At 67.4% G+C, this 14,978-nt stretch overlaps 1 protein-coding gene across 2 annotated transcripts; it reads left to right on the top strand.

Annotated features, from left to right (window-relative positions):
- Positions 1 to 227: 227 nt before the first annotated feature.
- Positions 228 to 9,982, top strand: GPR20 (G protein-coupled receptor 20). Of its 2 annotated transcripts, none has more exons than XM_036233102.1 (2): positions 228 to 333; positions 7,585 to 9,982. In XM_036233102.1, the coding sequence occupies exon 2, from the start codon at positions 7,615 to 7,617 to the stop codon at positions 8,656 to 8,658; it is 1,044 nt and encodes a 347-aa protein (XP_036088995.1). In that variant the 5' UTR covers positions 228 to 333; positions 7,585 to 7,614; the 3' UTR covers positions 8,659 to 9,982. The 2 variants fall into 2 exon arrangements, with proteins under 2 accessions (XP_036088995.1, XP_036088996.1); XM_036233103.1 differs by lacking the exon at positions 228 to 333 and adding an exon at positions 6,918 to 6,994.
- The last annotated feature ends 4,996 nt before the right edge of the window (positions 9,983 to 14,978 follow it).

Raw genomic sequence — 14,978 nt, 5'->3', positions numbered from 1 at the left:
TGCGGTTTGGGCCCACCCCTCGTGCCTCAGTTTCCTCCTCTGCCAGTCCAGGCTGTGGGCTCTGCGGCCCCTAAGCTCCTCCCCTCAGGGCCAGGGACCCAAGCTCCTCCAGGGGCCCGTGGGGGAGAGTAGGGGAGAAACGGGCCGCCCCGCCCCCGCCCCGCCCCCACCCCACCCCCACCTCTGCTGCCTTTGCCCAAAAGGAGCCCAGGGCGCCGGCCTGACGTCAGGCCCCAGGAAGGAGCGTCGGGGGCAGCCTGACGGTGGCCACGGAGCTGCTGGCGGCCCAGGCAGCGCCTGCTCGGTCTCCAGCCACCCGGCAGGCGAAGCGCGGTGAGTCCCCGCGGCTGGCCAGGCCTCCCAAACTGGCCAGCGCCGGCGTCCTCCCGTGCCAGGCCCGCAGCGGGAGGGGGAGAGGGGCCGGGGAAACTGCCCACTCGAGGTCCTGGCCTGCAGGATGCCACTGTAGAGAAGGGAAATGAGCCCCCGGGGAGGGCGCTGAGGGCTGGCCGGGCTGGGGCACGAGCGGGGAGGGAGCGCTCCCAAGGGCTTGGGGGGCATCCCCCCTGCCCCGGGGCCCTGCCTGTGCTGCGGGACCCCCAGCCCCTTTCTCTGACTTCCATTCATTCATTCATTCATTCATTCAGCGCTAGCACTGATCGGTTGCTGGGTGCCCAAAGCTGGGCCTGGCTTTCCCCACCCGTCAAGGCGCTAGGGTGGGGGACCCCAGAGGCATCTGAGGAGCTCCGAGATCCGGGTCACCACAGTCCCCCAGGCTGGGGCAGGGCTGGGGGTGGACGGGTTCACGGGGACAGGCTCAGCACGCGTGGGGCGCTGCGGAGGGCCCGCCCCACTGTTCCACAGCTCAGGCCCTCTGCGCCCACCCTTTTAGGCATGGGGAAACTGAGGCCCAGGCCCACCGGCCCACTCCCGGCGTGCACCTTGTATCCGGCACTGCCCCCGCCTGGCTCTCGCTGGCCGTAACCGCCCTGTGAGAAGGAGCACGGTCCCGAGGGGGGCGGGCGGGCTGGGAACTGGCCCAGGGCCAGGGTGCCGGGCGGGACGGAGAAGGGGCAGCTGTGCGGACGTGGGCAGGGCTGGGAACGGGCGGGCAGGGGCCGCGGTGCACGCACAGCCCCCGGCAGGCCGCCAGCCCCCGCGTTCTTCTGCCCACCGTGGTTACTCCCAGCCAGAGGGTCACCCAGGGGCCACCTCCCTGCCAGGCGCTGTGAGGCCCCAGCGAGCTGCTGCCCCTGAGCCTCTGCTTCCTTCTCTGCACAGAAGGCCGAGGCAAACTTCCATCGCGTGGGGCCGCGGGGGGCCGCGGGGCAGTTCGAGCCCCAGCTCCCCCACCGCCAGCCGCGTGACTCCAACCACCCTCTCCGCCTCTTACACTGCAGCTCCTCGCAGGCAGCGTGGGGCTGGCGACACCAGCCCAGGGGCATCTGGGGAGCAGTGAGGCCCGGGAAGAGGCCACAGCACAGGAGGCGTGTGGCTACAGCTCTGCCCCAGTGCAGGGCACCCGGAGGCTGGCGGGCTCGGGGAGGGCCGTGTGGGGCAGTGACCATGGGGGCCAGGGGCCTTCGGCGGGTGGCAGGCGGAGATGGCATATGCCAAGACCGAGGGCAGCAGGCTGAGGGTCTGATCTTTAGGGAGGACCGGGCAGAGGCCAGGAGGGTGCAGCCTGGGACCCCGTCCCACTGGCCCTGGGGAGGCGGGGCGGGGGGAGGGAGGGGGCGTTGCAGCAGCCGCCAGGGTCAAGACAAGGTGTGAGGTGAAGCGAGGTGGCAGGGGGTCATCTGAGCACCCACAGGACCACCGAGTACTGCGACACCTGGGGCTGCCCCTCCCACAGAGACGTGCTTGTCTCAGGCGGTGGGATGCGAGGCGGTCAGGTGTGCTGGAGCCCAGGTGCCCTGAGGGCTCTCCACCCACGCCCACCGGCGGCCCCGCTCTCTGAGCTGGGTGGAGGGGTCCCTGGCCAGGATGGAGGCCTGGACTTTGGCTGGTGCCACCTCGGCCCTCTGGGTGACCCAGGGCCAGCCCGTTCCCTCTTGGGATCCTCCAAGGATCCAGCCACCCGATAATGGCTGTTTTGGCCATAGAAGGCTGTCAGGGTCACCCTGTTAGGGGCAGAGGCACACACGGGTACTCCGTGCCTGAGAATCTCCTTATGCACAAACCCCAGGTCCAGAGATGCCCGCCCGCCTGACTGGCCCCACTACGGCCTGGGCCTGGGAGCCAGTGGACCTGGCTTTGAGTCCCAGCTCCGATTTCACACTGCGTGACCTGGGGCACGTCACCTCTCTGAGCCTCCGCGTCCTCGTCTGTGAGACACGGAGCTGCAGAGTGTCCAGCATGGCACCTGGCCCCCAGCAGGTGCTCTGGGCGCCTTGGTCAGGGGAAGCCCCGGCCCGTCTGTCACGCCTGCGCCTCCCGGCCACGGTGCAGGAGCTGCCGGCGGCATGTGGGATCCTGGGCCGCACCTCTGGGCAGCCCCAGTGCCCCAGGGCTGAGGCCAGGCCCCACTGTGATCCCGGGTCCCACACGGGCAGGGTGGGAGGCGGCCAGCCTTCAGGGGCCACACTTGCTCGGTGGCGGGGCTGCCGCAGCAGGTACGCAGGGATGGTGGGGTACGCCAAGGAGAGGTCAGGACACACCCCCACCCACAAGGAGGGGAGCTCAGCATGGCGTGGGTGCCCCCTCGGGGTCTGTGGGCAGGTCACAGCACCCCGAGACTTGGGGCTCTTGGCCTCGCACAGCTGGGCACAGGGCGAGAACTCAGCCAGCTGTGACGGGAGAGGGGGGCGCAGCCCCCGGTCGGTGTGGCTGTCAGGCTGGGCAGAGGGGGAGCCGCAGGGTCAAACGACGTGGGGCAAGGTGCTCATTCTTCCCCTTTGGGAAGGTTACCTGGGTTTGAGAGCTTCGCAAAGGCTCAGAGAAGTCCTGCGCTGAGCAACCTGGGGGCCGGGAACGGGCGGGCAGGCCGGGGCGGGGCCTCGTTCGGGCCAGGAAACCGCGCGCGTCCGGCACCATCGTCCTTTCATTACCCGTCTTCCGTCTTGTCTTCCGTCTTCCGTGGGGAGCATCTGGCATTTCTCACTCACTCCCCCAGCACCTCCAGCCACTCTGCCAGATTTCATCCATCGATTTTCTCAGTTATTCACTCAACAAACATGAGTCCCAGAAGCACAGGGGAAGGAACTAAGACTCTGAGACTTGAATCAAGTACCATTAATGAGCAGCAAGGGCGAGGGGAAGGGGATGGCCGGGTGGGCTTCCCGGAGGAGGTGCCGGCCTGCTCCGCTGGGAGGATGGACCTGCGTGTGGAAGCCGGTTCCAGGCAGGCGTTGGGACGCTGTGTGGGCTGCCGGGGGCCGGGCCAGGCAGGGAGGGCATGAATGCTGGTCGAGAAATGGGCCTCGCAAGCCTTGACGGGGCTCACTTGGGTTCGTCAGCCAAAGGGAAAGCTGGCGCCACTCTGCCTGGGCTGTTCTGGGTCCCGGAGGGACAGGTGGAGATGTGCACCCAGCCCCCCACCTCACCCGCCTCGCCTTCGAGGTGCTCACGGTGTAATGGGGGCGAGACAAAGCTCCAGAAAGCTTTGAGGTGCGGGGCTCCGGGCAAGCACGTGGGGCCGGGGACCGCACCCCTCACCCTGCACCACGCAGCAGCAAGCAGGCACCCCATCCCCGTGCTCCCACCACCATAGCCTCGGGTCCCATTGCGTCACGGGGGTGGGGGAGCCTGGGGTTCAGCTCTGCAGGAGCCCCAGCCCTGGGCTGGGAAAGTGAGCGGGCCGCTTCACCCCACCAGCGGCGGAGGGAGGCTGGGTCGCCCCGCCCGGGGGTCTCGCCATGAGAACTCGGGCCTCGGCCTCGGCCCAGCCCCCCAGCCCCGAGATCCCTCCGCCCCGCTTTCTGGGAGAGCCTTGTAGAGCGGTGTTGAGGGTTCATGCCTGAGGTCAAGAGACGCGGGCCACGCTGACAGCAGCCAAAGATGTCCCAGAAGTGGGGTGCCCGGCCCCGGGGCCCGTCCTCTCCCCTCCCGCGCAGCTGCACCCCCAGGACCGAGACTCGTCGCATAGCCTGGCCACGCACCGCACCCCCGCCAGCAGCCCGCCGCCCTTCTCCGAAGGGGCTCCCCTTGCCCTAAGCCCCGCCTCTGCTCATTCTGGCCCAGTCTCCCGCCCTCCACCCAAGGCGAGGAGAACAAGGCCATTGACCCGGCCGAGGCCTCCGGCCGATGGAGCAGCAGAGCCAGACTGGGACCTGGGTCTCGGGGACTCTGCTTGCTCACCGCTGGGGGCCGTCTGGGGGCCGTCTGAGGGGCCAGTCGGGAGGGGCACGTGGGGCGTGGGTCCCCGCCATGCTGCCGGCAGAGGGGGTGCCCCGCCTGCCCTTTAGGGACCAGGCACCTGAGTGCGGGCTCGGCCCAGGCAGACACGGGTTCAGGCCCTGGCCTGTCCCTCCCGGAGCCTCGGCTTCCCCACGCGCGTGCCCAGGGGGAAGCCCCAGGACCTTCCCTTCGGCCGGGGCCACGCGTCCCCTGGGAGACTGCAGGAGGAGGGGGCTGTCATTGCATCGCTTCGCAGGCGGGGAGACCGGAGCCCGCAGCGACCCGGCCCGCGCGGCTGCCGCTCGCCGTTACTGTCCAACCCCCCCCCACACACACACACAGCACCCGCCACCCCTGTGACGTCCGCACGCCGCCCTGGGCCCCTTCCCACGGAGCGTGGACGGCAGAGGGACGGGGCGTGCCGAGAGCGTGGAGGGTGAGGGCGCGCTCTGCCCAGGCGTCGGGGACCCCGGAAGAGCATGCGCCTGACCGAAGCAGACTCCGGGGTTGGTGGGGGGTTGGGAGCCGAGGCGGTGAGGGCCAGGGCGGAAACGAGGCCATGCGGGGAGAGGCGGGAAGGGGCCACCGAGCCCCGACACCCCCAGCATGGCGGCTTCTCTGCCCCGCGGAGGGCAGGGCCATCAGCAGGCCACCTGCGCGGAAGGCCTGGGCCCCTGGGCCAAGCTGGGGCCTGCAGTATCACCACTTCACCTCCTCATCCTTCGAACAGGAGGGGCGCTCGTGAGTAGATGCCCCAGAGACGGTCCCTGTGTAATTCAGTGCGGACGAATGGGTATGCCGGGGCGGGGTAACGGGGTGGGGCGGCGGGGGCTGAGACCAGGAGCAGGGCTTAGAATATGACCCGAGGTCAAGGCTCAGAGTGTGGCAGGGATCGAGGCTCAGTGTATGAGCAAGGTCAGGGTTCAGTCTGCAGCCCGAGTCAGGGCTGAATGCATGGCAAGGATCAGGGCTCAGTCTGCGGCCAGGGTCAAGGCTCAGTGTGACAGAGATGAAGGTTCATCACGTTACAGAGATCGTGGCTCCGTGTGTGGCCGACATCAGAGCTCGGCTTTGTTTGGAATCTGGGTTCAGATTCTTGGAACTGAGAATTAGCGTGTGCTTGGCTGACCTCTCTCTCCTCACCTGTCTGGCCTGTGGGATGACCTGAGCACCCTGAGCACCCAACCCCACCCCACTTCCCGGCAACCCTGGCGCAGACCCTCAGTACCTTGGCTGAATGGCGGCCCAGCGTGGAGGCTGGCCCTGGGGACGTTCCTGGGAGGGCAGGATCCCAGGGGGCCAGCCTCACCCTGGGACTATCTCCCGGAGGAAATATTCGGTGATGTTTATCATTTGTCTCTGATTGTGACGCTGGTGCGGCCTAGTGCAGACCTGTTCTCCGTGAGTCCCAGACCAGCTCCGAGCCCCTGGGGCCTCTCCTCCTGGGTCTCGCCACACGTGGCTTTTTTCATAGTAGAGGAGGTGAGCGTTAGGGAGGCATCTCCCCCTCCAGGGGACCCTCTGTGCCCCAGCCCTCCCACCAGAGGATGAAGCCCACCGCCCTGAGGGGGTTCCCAGCCCCTGTACCCCAGCCTCTTCGCCTCCCCTCCCCGCCCCCTCACGCCCACCGAAGGTGGCTCCCTGCCCTGTAGGTCTCTCACATGCCCTGACTCCCTGAGCTGCTTCCATCGGCCCTATGTTAGGGGCTGCGGTGCCCAGCGGTGGGCAGCGCACCCAGAGGACCCTGTGAGCCAAGGCCTGGGCCCGCATTGCTGGGGGTGGCCGGAGGGCATGGGCACAGGCCTGCTCCTGACCCCTCCCGCTGGCCTCGGGGATGCAGAGGCAGAGGCTCGCCGGGTGACCTTGGGCAGGTGTGACTCTTCTGAGCCTCAGGGTGACGGTGGCCGCCTGCTCTGCCCAGTCCTCCCTCCGGGCCAGGCTGGGACCTGAGCCTGAGCTAGTGAGGGCCCCTCTGCTGGACCCGCCCCCTGCCAGGCTGGGCATTCCATTCCCCCTGGCAGGCAAGACCCAGAGTCCCAGGCCACAGCAGAGGCCACGCCGCCGGCCACGGGAGGGGGCAGCGTCGGCCTCTTCACAGCAGACACCGGTTACCTGGGTCACCGGTTACCTGGGCCACCGGGAGGCGGGAGGGCGCATTGTGCCCCCCTCTTCCACTTGCCTGCCCCTCCTCCCTGCTTCTCCCCAACGCCTAGCCTTTCTCCTGAAAAAGCCAAAAATGCCCTTATTTGGAGGACCAGCCCAGCAGGGGTGGGGCTGGGGGGGCCCTTAACCCTTCATTTATAAATAAAGAGATAAATCTCGGCAAGTTAAACAGCTCAGCAGGAACACAAACAGAGTAGCCGCCCAGCCCAGCCCCCGGCCCCCGGCCCCGGCCCCCCCCGCCCCCCCCCTCGCCGCTGGTCTGGGCTACCAGGCGTGGACAGGCGGGAAGCTCGGGGTTTATTTAACTCACACCCACTCAGGCCCCGCTGCTGCCGGGACCCGGCTCCAGGCTCTGGTCCCACTGAGAGTCTCCAAGACAGGGCACTTGCGTCTGAGTGCGGGGAGGGAACTGGGCGCCCAGGGAGGCGGATTCTGGGCCCCGCATCCCTGCCCCCTCGCAGAGGCCTCCACTGACCTGGTGCCAGCCACGGAGGTGAGGACAGACGGGTGGGGGCAGGGGCTGTGAGGCGTGGGTATGGGGTGGGGGTGTGGGGGCGGGGCGGGCATCGGCGGGGGTTGGGGCAGCCACGGGCGAGCTCTGCCCAAGCAGAATCCTGGTTTATTAGGCACCACCCGTGAGCCAGGCGCTGCCGGGCTCAGTTAATCCTCCCGCGGCCCCTGGATCCCAACCGCGTAGGTTAGGACACGAGGCCCAGAGAGGCTCAGTGACCTGCCCGAGGCCGCGCAGAGCACGGGAGGCAGCCCAGAGGACGCTGGGCTCCAGCACCGCGCACCTGGCCTAACGCTCTGACCGGTGCCGCACCCGTCACCTCTGTCCTCCCTCTGAGCCCTAGTGATGGCTCTGGAGGGAGCGCGGGATCAGGGGACGCCTCTGCCCAAGCTCCCCACGGGCCAGGGCCAGGGCAGGGAAGAGGGGTGTCGCAGGCTCCCCAGGGCTGGGCTGGGCTGGGCCGGCCCGCCCTGGGGTGCTCGATGGGCCAACCGGCCCAGCCCGGCCTCCAGGAGGGGCTCAGACACCACACCCCCCCCCAGTCCCGCGTAACCCCGTCTCTCTCCTCCCAGGCCCCGGGCCGGCGCCCGCCAGCCGCCATCATGCCCTCGGAGGCTCCCGCGGGGCCCCCCAACGCCACAGCGACGGCAGCGGCCTGGGCCAACCTCAGCGCGCCCGAGAGGCCCCTGTTCCAGCTGTTCGCCCTGCTGGACGAGGAGCTCCACGCCACCTTCCCCGGGCTGTGGCTGGCGCTGATGGCCGTGCACGGCGTCATCTTCCTGGCGGGGCTGGTGCTCAACGGGCTGGCGCTGTACGTCTTCTGCTGCCGCACGCGCGCCGCCACGCCGTCGGTCACCTACACCATCAACCTGGCGGTGACCGACCTGCTGGTGGGGCTGTCCCTGCCCGCGCGCTTCGCCGTCTTCCACGGCGCGCCCGGCTGCGTGCGCTGCGCCTTCCCGCACGTCTTCGGCTACTTCCTCAACATGCACTGCTCCATCCTCTTCCTCACCTGCATCTGCGTGGACCGCTACCTGGCCATCGTGCAGCCCGAGGGCTCGCGCCGCTGGCGCCAGCCGCCCTGCGCCCGGGCCGTGTGCGCCTGCGTGTGGCTGGCGTCCGGCGCCGTGACCCTGTCCGTGCTGGGCGTGGCGGCCGGCGGCGGGCCCTGCTGCCGCGTGTTCGCGCTGACCGTGCTGGAGTTCCTGCTGCCGCTGCTGGTCATCAGCGTGTTCACCGGCCGCATGGTGTGCGCGCTGTCGCGGCCGGGGCTGCTGCTGCAGGGCCGGCGGCGCCGCGTGCGCGCCGTGCAGCTGCTGCTCACCGTGCTCGTCATCTTCCTGGTCTGCTTCACGCCCTTCCACGCCCGCCAGGTGGCCGTGGCGCTGTGGCCCGACATGCCCGACCACGCCAGCCTCGTGGTCTACCACGTGGCCGTGACGCTCAGCAGCCTCAACAGCTGCATGGACCCCATCGTCTACTGCTTCGTCACCAGCGGCTTCCAGGCCGCCGTCCGCGGCCTCTTCCGCCGGCACCGGACCGAGTACGCGCCCGGCGCGCGCGACGCGGTCAGCATGCGCAAGAGCGCCCGGGGCTCCGGCCCCCGCGCCGTCCCGCGGGCCCTGGCCAATGGGCCCGAGGCGTAGGCGGCAGGACCTGGCCGGGGGCCGCAGGTCGGGACGGGCTCGGCGTGCTGGGGGCGGCAAACCGGGTTTATCTTGGTGAACCGGTGGCGCCAGGCCCCGTGCGCTGCGCTCAGCGCTGTCCCTAGAGCGTACGTCGTGTCCACCGAGACTCGGAGGGGCGGCCAGGATCCCCTCGCCTGCACCATTCGTCCCCGGAAGGGCGTCCTCAGAAAAAGGGACACTTTTTAGGTACAGGGAGGGTTAAAAAGTCACCCCCCTTTCCCTCCTCCATCCCTCCCCCGCAAAGAGAACAAGGACAGGAGCGGGGGCGTAGGGGGCACAGTGGCGCGTGGGCGGCATCTGCGTAGACACCCCTCGGAGGCGGCCGTCCATGAGCGAGCGCAGGGGAAGCCCCCGTCCTGCCCAGGTGCCTAGCGCTGGGCCGGTTCGCGGAAGCCCGAAGCTCTGAGGACCACGCAGAGGCTCTTTCCCGCCCACCGGCCGGGCTGCCCCGCGGATAATGACCGGCCGGGTGGTAGCTGAGCCCCAGTCCCACCTCCTCCAACACCCCCGTGCCCGCCTGCTCCACGGAGACCACGCAAGGCTCCCCAAAGCCCCCACTGCGGGACGGGTCTCCGGAGACGCTGCCTGCTGCCCCAGGAGGGGGTCAGGGCTCGAGGCCCCATCCCACGGATGAGAAAGCCAAGAGCGAAGACACCACTCGGACCATTTGCTCTCCCCTCCGGGTAGAGGGGTCTGACTGGCAGCTCTCACCTCGCTCGTCCTGTCTCCTCCTCTGGGGAGGCAGCATTGCTCTGGCTCGAGCTTCTGATCACCTCCTCTGACCTGGACTCCAGGATTGCCTCCCGTGCCTTCTGGTCCCATGTCTACAAGCTCACCATCCAACCTGTGAGAGCAGGGAGTAAAGGGCGCCTGCACCCAGGGGAGACTTTCGCCATTCAAGCTTGAGAGGGTGGCCACCTGGGTTCTGGGGCCAGGGCAGGAATTGGGGAACCACCTCACATCTCTGAGAACCCTATGCAGACCCCTCGCTAGATGGGCCTCAATTTCCCCCATCTCCACTCTTCTTCTTGGCCTTGCAACTGGAGGGTAGGGGGAGCTGGGGGCTGGGCCCCCACACTCGCAGAGTCCAGGAGGCTAGACCAAGACTGGCTCTGGCCCCACAGGGGCCCAGGCGTGCGGTCTCTGCATCCCCCTCCCCACGGCCATCCCAGATTTTCCGAACACCCGGGTGACGTGGGGTGGCATGTGTATTTATATCTGATGTAAACAGTCTCCTTAAAGTGAAGTCCTCGTCCAAAATTAAACCTGTTTATTCCCTTTATGCCCTCAACTCAGCCGGCAGGCGGGGGGCTCTGTGGGGCACTGAGCCCCGTGGGGGCCTCCACGTGCTCCCCTCTACTCGCCGTCCTGCGGCCAGGTGGGGGCTCCCGTGAAAGGCTGCGGTGGTGGGTTCACAGTCTCACCATCGCTGATGGGTCAGGTTTAGGGGCCTCCAGACCCTGCAGCTCTGGAGGGCGGGGCATGGAGTGGGTGCAGGCGGCTGACCTGTGGGCGGGGCGTGCTGCAGAGTTGGGGTAGGGACACAGCCCTGCAGAAATTGGGTCCTGGTCTCAAGTCTGCCTACGTGGTGCCGGGGGGAATGAGGGGGTGGTGAGGGAAGGGCGTGGACCTGGGCGGGGCAGCCAGACCACCCACAGGGTCCTATCGCACCCCCAAGGCTGCACTCTAGAGAAAAAGGTGGGGGGAACTTCCACGCTACCTGTGGTCTTGCAAAGTGCAGCTAATTTGCCCCTTTCTCTGAACCTCTCTATAAGCCGTGGAGGTCGGGATTGTCACCCCATTCCACAGATGGGGAAACGGAGGCTCGAGGCAGCCGAGAGCGTCCCAAACCTCGGCCTGCAGCCATCAGTTCCTGCCTTGTGCACAGCTGGGCCTCTGTCCCCGGCCCAGGGGAGCGCCGGGGTAGCAGGACAGGCTCATCAGTCTTGCTGTCTGGCACGCTCTGAGGCCGGAGGCGTCTGGAGGTAAATATTAGGGCCTGTTTAGATTAAGCTCCATTAATGGCAGGAAATGTCACAGTGGCGCCTGCCCCAGCTTCCTGGAGGCCTCTGAGGCCTGAGGACGAGTGGGGGCGCCCTGCGCAGACGGCTGTCCCACCCCGAGATTCTGGTTGGGACCCCACGCTGGCAGACCCCTCCCCAGGCCGGGCCTGGGAGCCCAAGAGGAGAGTGCAAGGGGGACCCTCGGGTGTGCGAAGACACCCCAGGTCCGTCACCACCACGTCCTCACACCCTCTGGGGGCTGACCCCCACGCCCGAGGGGTCTACGTTCCCAACTCACAGAGGAGAAACTGAGGCTCAGAGACGTGACGAGGCTGAGCCGAGTTTACCCCACCCAGACCCGCATGACCCCAGGGCCAGGGGAGGGCGCCCCGGGTGCAGGAGGAAGGAAGAGGGGGACCTAATCGTGGAGTCCTACACCCCACGCACCCTTCTGGGGGCTGAGGGTGAAGCTCTAGTACCTGGGGGTGAGGTCCAGGGGTCTGAGCAAAGCTAAGGCGGGCTCTGGGGTCAGCTCCTGGGACCTTAACCCCAGAGGCTCGTGGAGAAGGAGCCACAGCCCAGCTCAGGGCAGGCGCTCCGGGAACTGGGCCCAGGTGGGGGACAGCATGTCTCACCGATGCCAGGCTCCCTCGGCCACACCAGTCCTTCCAACCTCAAGGAAGTCCCGTGCCGTCCTAAGCCTCAGTGTGTGCACGTGCGCGTGTGTATGTGTGTGCATGTGTGTGTGTGGCACGTGTGTGCGCATGCTGTGCATGTGCGTGTGTGTATGTGTGCGTGCGTGGCGGGGGCACACTGAGGTCCTCGGCCTCAGTAAGCCGCAGCAGGAGACTCCACGGCGGCGGCCTCCGCCAGGAGGGCCTCAGCTCACTCGTTCACTTTGGTTTGTTCACCCAGCGGCGTCCTTTCCCTGCCCTGTGCCAGGTGTACTAGGAGAGTCTGTCCCAACGGGACATCTGCACCCGCCCGCGTGGTCACAGTGACAGACCCTCCCCCCCCATTCTTGCCCACTCCTCTGGGTTAAGCCCGTCTCTGGGGCCGCACACACCTGGCAAGGGGCCAGGCTGAGGGGCATAGTTCTGGGCTCGACCGGGCATAGGCTTCCTCGGTTCTCAGAGCCACCAGTGATCTCAGGGAGCCCCCCAGGCTGCCGCAGCCCCTCCAGCTGATCCACAGGCAACAGCAGCTAGACCAAGGTGTGCAGGAGCCTGAGGCCACCAGGTGGCGCTGCTGGCCTGGGAGAGGCCACTGAGCGGTTGCTGGATGGCAGGCAAGGACCCTACAGAACGCCTCCCTCCGTCCCCAGACCCTTGCAAGGGCGGCCCTAGGGCCAGCAATCCCAGAAAGCTGCTTGGGGGAGCTGATGGGCTGCAGCTTCCTGGCCTGCCTGGGGGGACGGGTGACACTGAGCCGGGGAGACACAGGCCCCTCCGACTCTGCCGGCTGCAAGGCAGCCCCGCACGCCAGGCCTCCGCCTCCCACCCCGCGGAGGGGCCCTGGATGAGGTGGCCACACCCGGGGTGGGGGAAGGGCGGGTGGCGAGCCAGCCCCTGCTCCTGGGCAGGGGAACGGCCCTGACGTCACCACATTCACCATCTCATGAGCCCAGAGAGGGTCAGACACCTGCTCTGAGTCGCACAGCCTGGTCGTCAAGACGCTCAAGGGCTGCAGTGTCCCCGACAGGCAGCTCCAGAGGCCTCCGGCCACCGGGCTGGCACCTGCCCCAAGCCGGGCAGTGAGGACGCAGCAGACAGACAGATGGACGCCAGGGCCCGCCCGGCTGGGTACGAGTTTCTCGGTGTTCCCTGGCCTGTCCTAGCAGGCAGAGGGGACAGGCCCCGCCTGTAGGGACAGAGGGAAGCAGCATCCAGCGGGCCCTGGCCCGACTCCGCCTGTGTGTCCGCCAGGCCACCCTCCATCCATGAGGCAGCCCTTGCCCTGGTCAAGCAGAGGACGGGCACAAGGCCAACTCCAGCCAGCTCAGCCCGCGGCCTGGGCTCCTGGGTGACCAGGTGGGACTGGTCTCTGCCCCAGATGTGCCCCATGGCATGGCCCAAGAAGCTCCCGACTTGCCCCGGGAGTGGGCACTGTGACCACTGGATCCTGAGACCCTCTCGGCGAGGGTCAGGACGCACGAGGCACGTCCCAGCCTCGCTCCCCGCTCCGCTCCGGGATGCGCTGCCCCTCCCAGCTTGTCCTCTCCTCCCCGCCCCCACCCCCGCCCCCGCCAGGGGTCCGTCCCTGTTCCCGAGCTGCTGTCCTCCCCAGCCATCAGGCCTCTGGGGGGTGGGGGGGTGGCTGCAGACACAGCAACAGCACTGGAGTCCCGGAACCTTCGTTCTTTAAACCCGAATCTCAAAACTCTCTCTCGCATCCTCCTTCTCTGCGATGGCTCTAGAACCTTCCACCCCCCGCCCCCACCCCCCCAAAGCCTTTTTCAGGGGTAGCCTCAGGCCTCTGCTTGCCAAGGACCCCCTCAAAGGGGACGAGAAGTGGGGGGCAGCCTGAGGGAGGCAAGCGTGGCTCACAGATGTTCCCAGAACCCCCCAACACAGCTGTGCAGGTCCCCTCAAATGCGGACTTCCACCCAGCTTCACCGAGCCCTTGTCTTCCCACGGTAACCGGCCTTTCACAGGGGTTCTGGCTGCATGTGGCACTTCACAGGACCCCTGCGGAGGCACGTGCTCTAGTGCTCCTGGAAAACCACGTCCCCAAGCCCGGGGGAGCCCTCAGCAGACGATGCCACCCCATGGCGGGGGCACCGGGCGTGAAGAAGCGTGTTTGGATGCCGCCTTAACAGCCAGCCGAAGGATGGGGGGAAAGGGAGTGGACAGGCCGGGCAGCCAGGGGGATTCTGCCACCCCGAGCCCCACCAAGCAAGGTGCCGGGCACGCGGTGTGCTCTCCGGAAAGATCCATGCTCGTGGGGCTGGGTTCAGATTCCAGGTCCAGCCCTTTGTTGCTATGTGAGCTTTGAGCAGATGAGGTCACCTCTCTGAACTTATCAGTAAAAGGACCATGGCAATGCGAACTTCTCAGGTCGCTGTGATAAAAACGCAGGGGAAGGGATGGGCATTCGACTTACTGCCACTCACATGTTAGTGAGAACCAGCCATTGGTCAGTCACTCGACAAGCGTTTATCGAGCACCAACTACACCCCTCGGCAGAGAACTGGAATATGCGGCAGTGAATGAGGCACAAACCTGTCCCAAGGAGCCCATGGCTCTTCCCCAGTGTGGCGCGGGCCTGGCGGAGAGCAGGGCCAGGGCTCGGCTGCCTGCCCGAGGGTCAGGGGAGGCTTTCCAAAGGAAGTGGCTTTCAGCCGGGGTTTTGAAGGGAGAATAGGAGTTTGCCTCTCGGAGAAGCAAGCGAGGGCGTCCCTAGCAGCGGGCACTGTGGAGGGAGAGCCGCAGAGGACTGGGAGCGAGGGCCACGTCACAGGACCACGAGGCTCAAAGGCTTGGCTCACTGGCAGAAGGACCTCGGGCAGGTCACTTCCCCTCTGTGCGCCTCGGTGCCCTCTGTCTGAAATGAGGAGGGAAACGCCTCCTTCACAATGAGACAATGGCCGTGGAAAGGGCCGGGTGAATGCTAACGCTCCCTGTTTAATTTTCCATCCTCTTTACGGAGGCCAGGGTTATTTCTGTCCACGCTTGGCTATTTCTAGGCCCAGAGCTCGGCCTTTCCCACGGAGGACTCCCCGCTCCCAGGCCGAGTGGGAGGACGGGGCAGGGGCACGAGGAGCAGAAACGGAACCCGTCTTCCGAGGAGAGTAGCACAGCCCCCCTCGACGGAGCGGGGCAGGGCCCAGGATGCTGACACCTGCTGCCTCGCCCCGCCCTGAGACCCTTTGGGGTCTCCCCTCTGGGGCCCTTCTGATGGGTCCTTCCCAGCCGCCCACAGGCACGGCCTCGGTGTGGGGGGCACGGGATGAGAGTGGCCGCTGGGGTTGAAGGCGTAGGGAGGGCAGGAGGGAGGAAGGGCTGGGCTGGAGGCGGACAGCTGCATGCAAGCCAAACAGACTCCGGCCCGGGCAGCGGGCGGCGGTGGCCGACCGGGGCCTGCAGGGATGCCGAGGCCAGCCCTGCCAAGCCCTGACCGGTGGCGTCTGCTATGGTGGGTTGCGGCGGGGGTGGGGTGGGGCGCGCGCCCAGCGCAGGACTCGTCTCCTGACTTCTCGGAAGCTCAGTGTCTGAGACTTCGGGCCCCGGGGCGCTGAGACTTTGTCACTGCAGCGCTTGGCACATGTGCCACCTC

Source organism: Rousettus aegyptiacus, unplaced genomic scaffold (assembly GCF_014176215.1).
Source record: "Rousettus aegyptiacus isolate mRouAeg1 unplaced genomic scaffold, mRouAeg1.p scaffold_m13_p_15, whole genome shotgun sequence".
Taxonomy (NCBI): domain Eukaryota; kingdom Metazoa; phylum Chordata; class Mammalia; order Chiroptera; family Pteropodidae; genus Rousettus; species Rousettus aegyptiacus.
Note: the sequence above shows the minus strand (reverse complement) of the source record. Positions and strands in the feature narration are given on the sequence as shown.

Coding starts and splice junctions, on each gene's coding strand:
- GPR20 (XM_036233102.1), top strand. CDS start 7,615: ATGCCCTCGGAGGCTCCCGCGGGGCCCCCCAACGCCACAGCGACGGCA.